Below are 15,978 nucleotides of genomic sequence, written 5' to 3' on the forward strand. Positions count from 1 at the left end.
AACTTCACTCTTTTTTTTTTTTTTGAAAAACCTATAATAAGTGCTTTTTACCTGCTTTTTTGCAAGCTATCAAATTTACATGATTGAACGCAGGTTACCAGAAACTGAAAGTTACGGTATTGCCCCGCCCTATCCAAAAAAGCATTTGTCTTTAATGAAATTGTGACGCCTGGCACATTTTGTAACAAGGAAGATGCTGGCGCCATGATGCTCTAGCCTGATGGGGATTCCCGGACTCACAGGCTATATCAACTCAAAAGGAACACTTTGGACACCGATCGATCTTCAAAACACAAAACTTGTCATAGATGGCTCATGTTTATGTCACTACCTTTACGTAAACAATGGCTTCGATTGCCGATGTGGCGGTCAATACGATGAGTTCTATTGCCTTGTACTTTCGTTTTTCGATGCCCTGATTTCTAACGGTGTGGAATCATATGTGATCTTCGATGGCGCACACGATCCCAGCGACAAAAAGCTTGAGACACTTAAGGCAAGAGCGATGGAGAGGATCAAAACGTCTAACGCGCTGTTGAAATCCGCCGATGATAAGCTTTTTTTACATCCGCTTTTGTCGAAGCTTGTGTTTCTACAGGCGCTGAGGAATCGCGGTGTAAAATTCGCAGTCTGTGACAGGTAAGGAATGATAAAATCAATGTTCGTTTTCACGGATAAGCGCCGATAATTTGATTACAAAATAGCCGTATCGAAAGCCCCTCCGGAAGACCTTTCACAAGGGACAAAATCAGCGATACGGACTCCCCAGGGGGTATCGTGTAGAGGGAGGCTAAAGCTAACATATTGAGGGTCTATCGACGTTGATCGGGGGTTTTTGCTCACTTTTATAGTCTTTAAACAATCTCCGGAATCTCTAGGAAAAGCTATCTACAAGGAGATTGAATAGGGATATATAATATCTACAAGGGGTCGAAAGGGGACTCTCTAAAGGGATCCATGACCAATCTCTTTTGACTTGAGTTAGCCTGTTCCAGGCGTTCGGTTGCCCTCCCCATTTTTCGTTCGCCGTTCCTCGCGCCGCTTCCCAACTAACCGAACGCCTGGAACAGGCTAGACTTGAGTCTGTCCGTCTCTCCTCAACCGATGGGGGGATTTCCTACTGTAGACTAGCTCCGCTCAAAAGGGGTGCCTTTTCAAGCTGGCAATGGAGGTATTTAAAATGGGAGATATTTTATGACTCGGAGTATAGAAAATGAATGGTTATGGAAACTACCATTTAAGTACTTAAGGGTCTTTCCAAATATATCAAACCGTTGCACCTAATAGTTGATAACATCAAGGTAGTTCAAGGGGTCACTCAAGTGAAAACTTTAGAAAAAGGCAGGACCCCATGGGCTCCTGAAAAGGGTTGTAGTCTTTCTACTCTATTTATGCGAAAGGAGTACCATTTTCTATGGAAGATATATGAGAGGGTTACTTTTTCTGTCAAAAGTTGGGATATAAATGGGTAAGGTTTGGACCTCAAGGCATGGCCTCGCCCCACCCCCCTTATCCCGTGCTTGTATGAATAAAAAAACACTCTTGCAAGCCTCTGCGGGAAGAAAGAATCTGTAAAGACCCCAGTTTGTGTGTTTATTGTGTGCTTTTGGCTTTGAGGAGTTTTTATTCCTTTTTGACCCTAAAAATTATGGTAATTCCACGAAGACCACCAGAACGGAATTGCTTTGGTATGTGTATATGTTTCACGTCCCTTAAGGACTTTTAAAGGAGATCAGTTGCACCCTTACTGTACGTTGTTCTTCAAAGGCTTATTTGATTTTTGGGATAAGGTTTCACTGCTAGCGTACTGCTCACAGTACATGTCTATTTTCCTTTTTAAACTCGTCTAATCGGTCAACATGTTATCTTGTTTCTATCTCATCAGTGAAGCCGACACGGAAATTGCCTCTCTGGCTTCCGCTTGGAACTGTCCCGTACTAAGCAGTGACAGCGACTTCTTCATCTTTGATATCAAAGCAGGTTACATTCCACTTGCATTTCTCAACTGGAGCTCCGATCGTTTAACAGCCAGCATTTTCTATCGAAAAAAACTGGCATCGCACTTTAGAATTCGTGCGGAATTGATTCCTCTTTTGGCTTCTTTGGCGGGGAATGATTACGTAAGTTCCGATGTATTAGCAGCGTTCAATCTCGCACTGAATCGCATTCATACTCCGAACGGTTTCGGCAGAAGAGGAGCAAGATTTGCAAGTATTGCGAACATGCTCTCTGAACTATCTGAGTCAAGCACACAAGAAGAGGCGCTACAGTCCGCGTTGAAAATGGTAAAATCGACTGAAAGCAGAGATCAACTAAAACGAGCTGTCGAGCATTCTCTCCAGGAATACACAATCACAGAATCGAATTTACAGCGCTATTTCGAGGGTGGCGTGGTTTGCAGCTCCCTTAGGACTCAAAATGACCGCGAAGTCGACGAATGGGTTTTGCGCAGGTTCCGCGATGGATACTTTTCAACCAAATGTATGAGCAGCTTAACAGCGGGAAAATTCTTACTGGGAATTCTGGTTGAAAATTGTCGGGAAGTTTCGGCCAATCGCTGTTCGCTGTGGCTGAGGAGATTTGTGTATGGCATCTTAAACGATGGTGTAACTCATGGAGAGAAGGGAAATATAAAGGTGGTCCAAGAATGGGACAGAGAGGGTTTGACGGTCAAACCGTCAAATGTTGTACCTTACCAAGAGGGCGTGGTCCCGGGTTTGAGCCTTGTCCCATTCCTTGATGCCGAAGAGCGTTTGAATTGTCTTTTGTTTGCGCTCGATTCAGACACAACGCACATCAAGACTTTACCGAACAAGTTAACATTATTTGCAGCGGCACTTCGTTTTCTCATTAACAATGCTCAGCCAATGTTAGAGATGAACCACCTCATCGCCTTGCTCTGTTGTTGTGTTAACTTGCAAGAAGATTCAGTCGAACGGAAAGGAAACGCTGTAAACAGAAAACGTTCCGCCTCTCAGCCATTTGATGTACGAGCTGCGCATAGCTTCGCTCAGTGGCAGTGTGTTTTGAGAGATGCCATTCACCTGAATCAAACTTTGCTTGAGCCCGTAGAAACACCGTGTATTCACAAGACGTTCAATGGAAAATTAGCACATAGTCTGCGAGAACGATTGCATCAAGGTACATGTATAAAAACTCATAACAAGTATTTTGAATACTTTTTATAGCTTATGTCACCAGGAACTTTTTTGCATTAGCCTTATTTTTTCAAAAAATCCGTTACCGAGCCATCTGCAGCCAAAAATGCTCGTTAACTTTCGGTTTAAGTGCTCCAATAAAGCAATTTTTAATTAAGATGGACCATTATTTTTAGGTTCCCTGCGACACAAATATAAATTTTGGCTGTTCAAAAATCTGGTAAAATCCGTGAAATAGTCCCTTTAATTGCCTTTATCGTAGACGCGGTTTGAACGCGCACCTTACCTTCACACGAACACGCGAGATCGTTTTCCTGTTGCCCTTACCGAGTTTTCGTCACGCTAGCAGCTCATCCAGGTTCCGTGTCACGCCAGGAGCCTATAGTCACGCCGATAACACTATTTATAAGCTCAGTGCGCCTTTCAATAACCTGCGATCAGGCGTTCTTTTTTTTCGCGGAGAGAAAAAAAGAACGCGTGATCACAGGTTACACTTTCAGTTGTACGAATATAATATTAATCAGTACACACTATTTTATTCTTCAGGCAGCTTGTTAATTTTTTTTTTAATACGGTCTTATGCGACACCTATATCACCACCCACTCATTACTCTATTCATCACCGAAGTTTCCTTACAAAAAAGCAGGGTAAACTATAGTCCCGATTCTTACCTTCTTTCGCACATTTTTTTTCCTCAGGTTGCAAGCCGGAACAACTGATTCCTCATTTTGGAATGTTTCGCTTATTCCACAGACTTTACATCGCGGTAACCAGTGACCTGTTACAAAAGTTGGCGACGAACGAGAGACAAGACAACAAAAAGACTAATAAAGAGAAGTCCCGCTCAAAAGTTAAGACAAAAACAACAAAATCCGCAGACGAAACCTTGGAAAATCGATTTACACTTCTGTGCGACATGGGAGCTGAACAATGGGACGAGGACGATGCATAGGTGAACTGGGAGCAATTAAACTGAATTCCTGAGCCTGCGGTTATCGTCGGACAGAGGGGTTGCTAACAAAAAGCGCACGTGACTGCTTTTCGAGTGCTCGAGCTAATTTCTGATTGATCGATAACAATCGGCAATTGTTCGGCATTTTCACGAAGTTCTATCGACAACTGCAGTTGTTCCCCTGTCTGACACCCTCTTTTTACTGTTTTTCTTTTTAAAACGAATGAGATGAAAACCAGTTTCATTGTTAGTTGTGCTTTTAGGTACATAGCATGCCCGCTTCCCGAACCGTTAATCTGATATCTTGTACTTGGTCCAATCCCGAGAGACTCCCGTCCGCGCAACAAAGAATAACCAGGACACAGGTGCTCGGAGTGGAGAACCTCCTCACAGACCAAGATGAAAGGGAGGCAGTCCAGATAGGGGAGGGCATACAGAGGCACTCAGAATATCATTTCATGTTTCAGTTTCCCATCTAAAGGTTGTGATCAAACCCCCCCCACCCCTCCCCCTGAAGTGTAATGATGAGTCCCAAGCACGGAAACATGCAAAAAGACATTGTCCGAAAGGGTCGGGAGGGGAGAGACAATCAAGCGGCACCAAGCACACAAGTGACCAAACCCAACAAGCACGAGACGATCGGGCGGCCAAGCCACCACCAGTGGAGCTGGCCAGCAGAGACGCAGGCAGCACCAGAAACGCCCACCCCGGACCCCCCCCACGACAGCAAGCGCCGACAAGCGGGGAGCGGACGCAGCGAGAGCCCCGACTAAAAACGCAAAAAGAAAATTGTGCGCGAGCCGCGCGCCCCCACGCCGGGCGAAGCCCGACCCGACGCGCATGGCTGCGCGACCCCGGCCCGCGCGCCGGAGGCGAGACCCGCCACCCCCGGGCGCCCGGGACGGCCCCCAGCACGCGGCCAGACGCGCCCGGCCCGGCGGCGGGAGGAGAAGCATGAGGAAAAAGAAAGGAAAGGAAAGTAGGGACGAACAGCAACAGCAGAACCCTCAGGAAAGGTAAGTTGGCTAAAAAAAGGAGAGAAGAAGAAAAGGAAGCAGAAGGAGAGACTAGGCGGGAGAGGGCGGGACCCCAGGACGGGGGGGAGGAAAGGAAAGAACAAGAGGGAGGGAAGGGAGAGAGGGGCAAGGGGGAGGAACAGAGGGGGGAGGGGAGGAGGGAGGAGAAGAGGGAAGAAAAAGGAGGCGGGACGGGGATAGAAGAAGGACACCCCACCAACGGGGCCGCCGGAGGGGAAGGAGGCGGACGAAGCAGCTGGGAACAGAGGAAGAAAGAAGAAAGAGAGGAGGGGCGGGGAGAAAGCGAGAAGAAGGATAAGAACGGCGAGCGGAAAGGAAAAGAGAAACAAAGAGCAAAAAAAGCCAGCGAAGAAAGGAGGGGAGAGAGAAAGAACAAAAAAGAAAAGAGAAAGAGGCTCACAAACATGCAGGCAAGAAGAAAAGAGGAAAAGAAGAGCAGAAGACAGTCAGAAGAAGCCACAGGAAGCCCCACGAAGGGAGGGCAAGGGAGGAGGAAAAAAAAACAAAAAGGCAGCTGAGAAGAGGGCAGCAGCACACGAGGGAGACACAAGGAAGGCGACGCAAAAGGAGGAGGGAGAGAGAGACAGAGCGAGAAGCAAAAGGGAAAGGAGAGGAAGGGGGGAAGGAGGAGAGAAAAAAGAAGGAAAAGAGAGGGGAGGCAGGGAAGGAAAACACGCGCCCGACCGGGACGACGAAGGAGCCGACGGGGGAAAGGAAGGCAGGAGACACAAGACGAGCAGCAAAAAGCCAAAGAAGAGGCAAGCCAGCGCACAAGAAAGGCACACAGAAGAAAAAGGCAACAGGAGGGAGAAGCGAAGGACGGAGGAGAGGAACAGAAGGGAAGACAAGAGCGGAGAGGGAGAGAGAGAAAAGAAGGAGGGAGGACGAGAAAGAGAGCAAGAAGACAGAACACAAGAATCAGGACGAAAGAGAACGAAAAGACGCCAGAGAAAAGGAAAAGAAAAAAAAAAGGGAGAAAAGAAACACGACACAGCGAAGCCAGAAAGAAGAGAGAAAGAAAAAAGAAAAAAAAGGAAAAAACAGAAGAAACAAAAACAAACCAGAAAAAAAAAAAAAAGAAAAAAAAAAAGAAAAAAAAAAAAAAGCGAAACAGAACAAAAAAACCAAAAGCGCACGAAAAAGGAGAACACAAGAAAAAGAAAAGAAAAGAAAGAAGAAAGGAGGAGAAAAAAAGAAGAAGGGGGAAAAAAAGAGAAAAGAAAAAGGCAAAAAAAAAGAAAAAAGGAAAAAAACAGAGAAAAACGACACAGACGCCAAAAGACCCAAACAAAAAAAGACAGAAAAAAAAGAAAACCCCCAAAGAAAAAAAAAGCGAAGAAGAAAAAGAAAGAAAGGAAAAAAAAAGAAAGGGCGCGGGGGAGGGAGGGGGGGGGGGGGCGGGGGGGGGGGGGGAGGGGCGAGCGGCAGGGGGCGGGGGGAGGGGGGGGCCGGGGAGGGGAGGGGCAAAGGGGGGGGGGGGGGGGGGGAGGGGGGGGAGAGGGGAGGGGGAGGAAGGAGGGGGGAGAGGGGGGGGGGGAAGGGGAGGAGGGGCGCGGGGAGGGGAGGGGGAGGGGGGGGGGGGGGCCCGCGGGGCCCCGCGGGACGGAGGCGAAGGCGAAGAGGGGAAGAGGGGCCAAAGCAGAAAAAGGGAAGGGGGGGAGGGGAGAGGGGACGAGGAGGGACGGGGGGGGGGAGGGGGGGAGGAAAGGGGAGGGGGGGGGGGGGAGGAAGGAGGAGGGGGAGAAGAGGCGACGGCACAAGAAGGGAGGGGGGGGAGAAGAGGAAAAAGGGAGGGGGAGGAGGGGAGGAGGGGGGGAGGAGGGAGAAAGAGGGGGGAGAGAAGAAGGGGAGGGGGGGAGAGGGGAAAGGAAGGAGGGGGAGGAGGGGGGGAGGGGGGGGGGGGAAAGGGAGAGGAGGGGGGGGGGGAGGAGGGGAGGAGGAGAAAGAAAAGAGGGGGGAAGGGGGGGGGGGAAAGGGGAGGGAGGAAGGGGGGGGGGGGGGAGAAGGAAGGGGAGAAGGACAAGGAGGGGAAGAGAAAAAGAAAGGAGCGGGGGAGGAAGGGGGGAAGAGGGGAGGGAGGGGAAAGGAGGAGGAGGAGGAAGGGGAGGAGAACAGGGAGGAGAGGGGGGAGGGAGGAACAGAAGGGGGAAGGGAGGGGGAGAGAGAGAGAGAAAGGGAGGAAGAAGGAAAGACAGAGGAGAAGGGAGCAGACACAGAAAGGAAGAGAGAGGAAAACGAGCGAAAAGAAAAGCAAGCAAAAAAAAAAAAAGAGAGGGAAAAAAAAAAAAAAAAAGCAGGAAGAAGAAGGCAGGAAAAGGAAAGGAGGAAGAGGGGAAAAAGAGGAAAAAAGGAAGAGAAAAAAAAAAAAAAAAAAAACAAAAAGACGCAAGAAACAAGGAAAAGAGAAAAAACCCCGAGCGAGAAGAGCCCAAAAAAGAGAAGGAAAGACGACAGCGAACAGAGAGCAGAAAAAGAAGAAGGGAGAAAACAAAGGACCGAGAACAAAAAGGGACAAGCACAAAAAACAGGAGCATACATGTCCAAAACAAGAAGTTTAGTCGAGACAGTAGAGGTGAAATAAAGCTTCTAGATTAAAACACTTAGTTAATTGACTCAACGTTCGTTTACTTGTTTACCTCATCAAGTACAAGACTAGAAATGAAGTTTGCGTTTGAACTACTTGCTTTCATGTAATTAATATAAAAATAACTACATTAAATCAGCAATAAATTTTAGTTTACTTAGTAGGAAACTAAATTTTGATTTTGTCATCATTTCATTTATGGGAAGCAGTAAAGGGTTAAAAATACACGCATACTGAAGTAAGTAAACAACAATCCCATGCAAGGGGTGTAAACTGCTATCACCACTGAGAGTGCCCCACCCCAACACCAGTAAAACAGGCCTTTGCATTTGGGTCACGCGACCAACTTTCATTTTAATTTTTTTGGTTGTTAAGTTGCTCGCATGGTTGATTTTCTTTAAGTTTCGGTTTCGTGCTTTGAGAGATGGGTGTTCGCGGACTGACCAGCTACATTAACTCGATTGGAGGTCTTTGGACACAGATCGAGCTACGAAACACAAAGCTTATCATAGACGGACCCAGCTTATATAGCGCTCTTTATGTGGACAATGGTTTTGACCGCAGATGTGGAGGCCAATATTACGAGTTTTACAACGCTGTACTTTCGTTTTTTGATGCGCTGGATTCTAAAGGCGTAGAATCCTTTGTAATCCTCGATGGCGCACACGACTCAAGCGACAAAAAGCTGGAAACATTCAAGAAAAGAGCAGTAGAGAGAATCCAAACTGCTGACGCCTTGTCCAAGAATAGCAGGCCAACTAATGGAGATGTCTTCCTACTTCCGCTTTTGTCGAATCTTGTATTTGTGCAAGCGCTAAAGGATCGCGGCATAAAATTCGCTGTCGCTGACAAGTAAGTGGTAATGCAATGTAATGTAACTGCAAAGTAGCATGCACTCATAATGACAAACTAGGTCAAGTTGACATCCCATCAGGAACACGGCTACTTGTTACTAAAAGAGCAACTATAGAGGTCTACATCTTTCTGCGAAGCGAGCACACTTTCTGCGAATCAAGCGTCTTTTCTGCGAAGTGAGCGCCTTTTCTACGAAGCGTGCGTCCTTTCTGCGTTGGACGGAGGAATTATGTTTGAACGCGGGCTATAAATGGCCGAGTTTTGTGGTATATTTAATACATTGTTATTCAGGTTGTGGTGTAAGTGGTTCCGGTTTCGCTTTCTCCTTAATTCCGCGCAGCCCGTTTATTTGGTTCATTACGCAAGTTAAACGTAACTATTTTGGAAGAAAATGAAGGCAGTTGTGATCAGTTGTTTATGTACTACCCTATAGTTTTTTGTTAAAGAATTATCTCTTAATTTTAAATAAGTAAACTCAATATACTTTCGTTTCTACGCTGTGTTTGTTTATGCTAATTTGATAAGTAGGAAAAGAAGAAGGACTGGGGAGAGAGTCAAAGGAAGTTTCTCTATTTTCGTTTAAGCGCTGTTATTTTAATATTTGGAATTGAAAACATAGCGGAGACGGGGGGAATCAAATCTTGGTAAATTTCATTCCTTGATAAGTCTTAACTGCTTTCCCAACAGCATGGAACCCTGAATTTCTAGGCTTTTTAAGTTAATAAGTAATTTCTTAGCGATATGAAAACATTGGCTACCACCATGCAAACGTCTGCAAGAAATGTTTTACTCTACTGAGATGGTATTGTCAGATACCATATTTCCGCATATGAATGACGAATTAGAAAGATGACTTCTTATTTGTTTTTAGTGAAGCGGATGCTGAAATCGCCTCCTTGGCCAGTGCTTGGAACTGCCCCGTTTTAAGTAGTGACAGTGACTTCTTCATCTTTGACATCAAAGGTGGCTATATTCCACTTTCCTCTTTCGACTGGAAGTCTAGTCGCTTGAGAGTCAATATTTTCCATCGAAGAAAGCTTGCATCACACCTTGGAATTCGCGAGGAATTGCTACCTCTGTTCGCCTCTCTAGTGGGAAATGATTGTGTAGCTGGGATGCATTGGAACCGTTTGTGCAGGCTCTTAGTCACAATCAGACGTCCACGAGTCGATTTAGCAGAAAAGAAGCAAGATTTGCAAGCATCGCAAGTTTGCTCTCCATTGTACCGCGCTCAAGCACACAAAGACAAGCGGTAGAATTTGTTCTCCAAATTGTATCTTCTTATGGTAGGGTTCAACTGAGACAAGCTGTTGAGCACTCCCTGCAAGAATACACGATCAAGGAATCAAATTTGTCGCGCTATTTCCAGCATGGCGTGGTTTCTAGCTCCCTTATGTCTAAAAATGGCCGCGAAGTCGACGAGTGGGTTTTGCTCAGGTTCCGCGATGGACAGTTTTCCATCAATTGCATGAGCAGCCTAACAGCGGGAACAGTCTTGCTCAGATTCCAGGTTGAAAATTGCGGGGAAATATCAGCAAATCGCTGTTCCCAGCATCTGAGGCGGTTTGTGTATGGCATCTTGAATGATGCTGCAGCTTACCGCGGGAGAGGAAATATAACGACGATCCAAGAATGGGACAGAGAGGGCATGACGGTCAAGCCGACAAATGTGGCTCCCTATCAAGAGGGCGTGGTCCCAGGTGTGAGCCTCATTCCACGCCTCAATAAAGAAGAAAGGCTCACGATTTTGCTAGATGCGCTCGATTCAAACACAGCTTACATCAGGTCTTTGCTGGAGAAGTTTAAATTAATTGCAGCGTCATTTCGTTTTCTGGCACGTAACGCGCAGCCATCGTTGGAGACGAACCATCTTGAAGCTTTACTCTGCAGCTGTGTTAAACTAGAGGATGGCTCATGGGAACAATACATGGAAAGTACCAGAAGGAACTGGAGAATGTCCTTACCCCAGCCGTTTGACCTGCGGGCGGTACAAAGCTTTGCTCAGTGGCAGTGTGTTTTGAGAGATGCCGTCCACCTGAACTTTGTTTTGCTTGAGCCGGTAGAAAGACCGTGTATTCACAAGACGTTCAATGGACAACTGATGCATTATCTGCAGTTTGAACTGGATCAAGGTAAGTATCCCTCTCGATAAACAGGCACTTGTTACTGGGAGAGGGGAAGAGGGCGAACGCTGGGCCTGTTTGCCTTGTTTCCTTTCCATATTTTTGTTGGAATACTGAGAGTTGCTGGCAACAACGTACCACATGATCCGTCAACTTGTTCCTATCTCACAATGTGTCTTTTTTTTCTTTCTTTGTTTTGCACGAAAGTCAAGAATTGATCCCCTTTCCGGCCACTCACATACATACATCGTTTAGACGTGTGCTTTAGCACGAGTTCTCTTTGAGTAAGACTCACTTATGTTCTCTCTCACATGTGCTCACTCGTGTTCTTTATTTCTACACACAAAAATGATTTGATTGCGCATGTCCCAGGCATATGGTTACCTTTGAAAAGTAGCTTTGATAGCAGTTTTCTAAGGTCTTCTAAGTCAAAAAAACATTGCAAAAAATTGAACAAAACGACACTGACTAATAGGCTAGATCCCACGTTATTTTTCGAATGACAGGTCTCGAAGATTTTCCCTTGTCGAAAACTTTGCCCTGAGTTTAAAATTAAAATCCTTATTGTTTCCTCTCACTTTCAGGTCGGAGGGCTGAAAATTTTCTTCCTTCTACAAGCAATCGCGTTCTCTACAAAGAACTTTGGAATGCATTAACAAATGAAGAGAAAGGTAGAAAAAAACGTTTTCAATGTTATTTTACTCTTCGTGTATAATAATTTTCTGAAAAAAAGTTCCGTAAAATTTTGAAGGTTAGCCCAAATCAGCTCAGACGCAAAATTCTGTCCCAACATAAGTCTTCCCGAACATAAGCCCATGGGCTTATATTTAGCACGAGTTCGCTGGGCGAAAAGCGGCGCGAAAAGGATCTGGGATGAGCGGAGAAAATTACGAGGGGATTGGGGAAAGTAGCTGAACGAGACGGCGAAACGACTTCAAAAGCAGACTATAATTAAGAAACCAAGCGCAGAACTACTAATATATCTTTTGTTTTATCTTATCTTTCTTCCAAGCGATTAATGCGAAGAATGGTGTGGGTGTGATTAAAAAGTACTTCGCTGACACGAGACAGAATGCACACCAAACCAGAGACAATTTTGGCTTCCCTGCCCAATCGTACGCTCCTGTTAGCCACAGGACTGCAGTTTCCAGGTACAAATGCTTACTACTTAAGAAAATATCTCGCGCGAGTACCACACGCTTCAAAAAGCACTTAGTTAAGAAGAGGACAAAAAATATTTTCGTTTCCCTCCCGCCTAGTTCATTGTTGTTTCAGAGAGCTGCTAATTCATCCTGCTTCTTTTTTTACGCCAGACCAACATTGATATGGGGACGGGGTTGAGCGAATTAGCTGCTAGTATTTTCACTATATCGAAAATCAAGCTTTGTTTAAGTTTGTAGCATTTTTACTATATCCTTGAAGTAGTTTTTCAATTGAGTGTCTTAAAACTAAAACCATAGTAATCATTCTGGCCAATCACAAAGGATGCAAATAATCCAATTATCCAATCACAACTCGAAGTAAATACATGTAGCCAGCCGGCATAAAAGGCGGGAAAACGTATGTGAGCGCGAGTCACGATTGGTTTTGGTTTGATTGCTGAGAGAGTGGCGTGGGACTTTTTTAAACCAATCACAAAGCGTAGCAATGCAAAACCAATGCAAATGCGGCTTTCTTTCGACACTCAGTGAAAACCACTCTATCAGCATGTAAAAAATGTGACCAACTGAGAACAAGTTCCATAAAAAATCTTACTTCCTAGAAGGATCAACCTCTCATTTCTCATGACAACTTCAGCTCATTTTACTGAAGACAGGTGACGCGAACTTGAGGATATCATTTTGATATGCTATCAAATTCTCAGAGCTTACAATTAGTGAAGAAATTATTCAACATGACACGAGCGTGGGACAAAGAAAAAATCTGAGTCCCCGACGGGAATCGAACCCATGGCCTCCCAGATACCGGTTGGGCGCTCTAACCAACTGAGCTACGAGAGACTCGTTGTGAGCTGGGCCATTTACTAGGTTGATATATGACACGCGTCCTGCATACTTCTAGGATTACCAAGCTTGAAATTTACCATCTTTATTTTTTACTACACATTTGATAAATTCGACATTGCTAATCCTAGCAGTATGCAGGACGCGTGTCATATATCAACCTAGTAAATGTCCCAGTTCACAACGAGTCTCGCGTAGCTCAGTTGGTTAGAGCGCCCAACCGGTATCTGGGAGGCCATGTGTTCGATTCCCGTCGGAGACTCAGATTTTTTCTTTGTCCCACGCTCGTGTCATGTTGAATAACTTCTTCACTATTTATCACCGAGCTTAAAATTTACCATCTTTATTATTTACCAATAAAGGAATTGTGTGCAAATCAGTTCAGAGAATTAACATGTAATTTTTAAACTGGAGCAAAAAATTGATATGGGGGAGGGAGGGGGAGGGGGAGGAGGAGGTGGCGGTTGAATGAACAATAGTTAAATTGGAAAAACGTGCCCCCTGCCTCATAGATGAGACCAAACGTGCTGAGTTGTAACTTCAGTTAAGTAAAAGCTCCGTATAATTATTTATTTTTTAGATTAACAAAGCAAGGACGGGAAGAATTTTATCAGCTAAGACAGACAAACCAGCTGTTTACGACGGAGCAGCAACAGCAAGTGCATCCATCTCGATATGTACGTAGCCAAATAAGTTCGTTTTATTCTGATCTATTTTATGATCAGATCTTATACATATTTTACACAATGTAGCCGTACGTCCATTCAGGTTTTGAGGTGTGTGTCCAATTTAAGCTTTTGCGCAAATTCTGTCGCGTTTTTTAAATGATTTCTTCTTCATTCCCAGCAGATTTCCCTCCAGCGTAGTGACCGACCCATGTACGACTCTCCGGTCCCTCAAGATGGAGCGTCAAGGTGGAGCTTGCCTCTGTCCTCTTCAGAACGTTACCGTGAAGACCACTGGGAAGAACCGTACTCCTCCGCATCACGCCTGGAAGCTACACCCCAGCCCAGTGTGTATACGAAGGCTCATTACGCTGGTAGACCCCAACCAGTAACACCTAGATTCAACAGGGTGGCACCAAGAGCATGCACACAAAATATCGAAGAAGACGAAATCGCTGCCAGGATTCAAAACATACATCTACGTGCAGGCCCAAACCAAAGCGACAATTTTACAACAGGTGAAAGAAGGCACTCGCGATCTACGCTACCGCCGAGGGGTGCACCGCCGCCAAAACAGGTGTCGCGCTCAGTTTACAATTCGCCATCTCATCCATCGGACTCAAGAGCTTCGTCGGCAGCGCCCCACAATTCTATGGCTATGGTTTATAGGAGTAAAAGTCAAACACCACACAATGCGACAACCCGCCCAAAGTCAGCAACATCGTCTTTCCCATCAACACGCAACCACTACCCATCACGAACGTGGTCGATGGATGAGGCCAAGGCGAGCGACTCGTTTTCGTGGTCGTCTGATGAAAGCTGGTCAGACGATTTTACTGCGTACAGTGACAACGATTTTTACTAAGATTTCACGCGGAGACTTGCAGATGGACCGCGGCTTTGCGAAAGCTGCCGTTGAGTGTTCAAACAACATTGTCTATACTGTATCTGTAGCAACAACATTCTGAATAAGTCCTGTCCATAACCCTGCAATGGATTAGCATCCTATCCAGGGGGTTGTAGAAATACTCCTAGTCGCTTCATGCTACTTAAACCGGGATAAGCTCCGGGCTGTTGGGCCACTAGGCTCGTATGCAGATTTTACTTACCTTAGTAATATATTATTTTGCGGTTACCTCCGGTTTAAAAGTAATTCTGTACATCACACCATATGACTTGTAATAGATTCATATAGTGACTTTTCCCCTTTTTATAAGTGCGCGTTTTCTATTGTTATTGGTATCAGGAGTATATCGTTTGATTGTACAAACGCTTATCTTCAACTGTTCAAAAACATTAAAAAGAGACATAGGAGTAGTTTTGGAAAATTTTGGAGTTTTTGCCGGAAGACGGCTCACATTTCAGGTTATTTCTACACGACAAACAGACGGTGTCTATTTTCTCTTTTTATATCGACGATTTGCATGCAAAGATGGTCTATTATAGTAACATATTAATTGTGAATCCTGATTTCAAATACTAAGATATTGAGTAGTTTGGGTTAGTTATGTGGCGAGGGGGAGGGGAGGGGGACATTACACTTCCCGTAACTTGTACACAAGGTTCCCCGTCCCGCCTCTTTATTCGTCTTTTTCTAATTTAGAATATTTTGGGAATCCTATTTCCCGTTTTTGGTGCCCGTAGACTTTCCATTCCCTTTACTATAGGGTCCCCCCCCCCCCTCCCCCTCTCTCCTCCCCATACCACAGTTTAGGGAGTACTGATTACAAAATCATTCCATAACAAAGCTGTTTGACTTTTATTCTACTTCAAAGGGTTTTCAATGTATTATCAAAGTACTTCGTAATCGTAAAAGGTATATTATCCGTTTATAGGTTAGCTAAGTGATTCCTTAACTCTATTTTATCAAAAATAACCGAAGTTTTGTGTTTATACCAGAACGAGTGTCAATAAATAGGTAATAAATAAAGCGTTTTCAGTGAAAGAAATTAAAATGTTGTTACACGGTTCCAGTACACTGGGTTTACCCTGATTAAGCATTATGTGGTAAGGTGCTAACATCGCCATACACTGAAAATAAAATAAAGGAAATTTCAACTTAGAACCACTGACGAACTTCAGACGAAAGACTCGCACTAGATATCGCGACGCAACGGATCGTGATCACCAGCGGGACGAATTTTATTTGAGACTCTTGAAATGGAAGTGAGAAGAAATATAAATAAATAAGCCAAATTCGTCCGATGTTGCTGTTCGTTCGCGACTTCCTTAAAAGTTTAAACTGAGCTGTGAAGCGATTTATAGAAAGTTTTTTCTATAGCATTAAGTCACGCCTTAAATTGTATTCACTCGCCAGTCACAAACCCTGTTATATTTACATATAAATTAGCATAACTTATGCATTCAATTCGGCACATGTAAAGTTCGACGTAGAAGGTAACTGTCGAGCTTAGTCGAATTTTCGACTGGCCAAGTCAAAGATATGCGTAATTTAACTGATTTAAACGTCGAACTTCACATGCCTTTTAATTCCTGAATTAGATTCAGCACATGTGAAGCGCGACGTTTAAACCGGACCTTAGCTGTCATGAATTTGTTCCATACAGCTTTAAAAAAATTAGTTTGATTCGAGTTGGAGC

The 15,978-nt window shown here is 44.9% G+C and overlaps 1 protein-coding gene and 1 pseudogene across 2 annotated transcripts; both read left to right on the forward strand.

Annotated features, from left to right (window-relative positions):
- Nucleotides 1-220: 220 nt before the first annotated feature.
- LOC144633470 (single-strand DNA endonuclease ASTE1-like) lies at nucleotides 221-4,111 on the forward strand. The gene is made up of 3 exons (XM_078492332.1): nucleotides 221-639; nucleotides 1,886-3,141; nucleotides 3,858-4,111. The coding sequence occupies exons 1-3, from the start codon at nucleotides 221-223 to the stop codon at nucleotides 4,109-4,111; spliced, it is 1,929 nt and encodes a 642-aa protein (XP_078348458.1).
- LOC144633361 (single-strand DNA endonuclease ASTE1-like) lies at nucleotides 4,112-15,491 on the forward strand (annotated as a pseudogene). Its single transcript, XR_013567053.1, has 7 exons — nucleotides 4,112-4,445; nucleotides 7,677-8,584; nucleotides 9,459-10,719; nucleotides 11,295-11,381; nucleotides 11,723-11,861; nucleotides 13,294-13,390; nucleotides 13,560-15,491. The product of XR_013567053.1 is annotated as a single-strand DNA endonuclease ASTE1-like (transcript).
- Nucleotides 15,492-15,978: the final 487 nt, after the last annotated feature.

Source organism: Oculina patagonica, chromosome 12 (assembly GCF_052425735.1).
Source record: "Oculina patagonica isolate OP01 chromosome 12, crgOcupat, whole genome shotgun sequence".
Taxonomy (NCBI): domain Eukaryota; kingdom Metazoa; phylum Cnidaria; class Anthozoa; order Scleractinia; family Oculinidae; genus Oculina; species Oculina patagonica.

Coding starts and splice junctions, on each gene's coding strand:
- LOC144633470 (XM_078492332.1), top strand. CDS start 221: ATGGGGATTCCCGGACTCACAGGCTATATCAACTCAAAAGGAACACTT. Junction 640..1,885: donor AAATTCGCAGTCTGTGACAG/GTAAGGAATGAT, acceptor CTATCTCATCAG/TGAAGCCGACACGGAAATTG. Junction 3,142..3,857: donor GCGAGAACGATTGCATCAAG/GTACATGTATAA, acceptor TTTTTTCCTCAG/GTTGCAAGCCGGAACAACTG.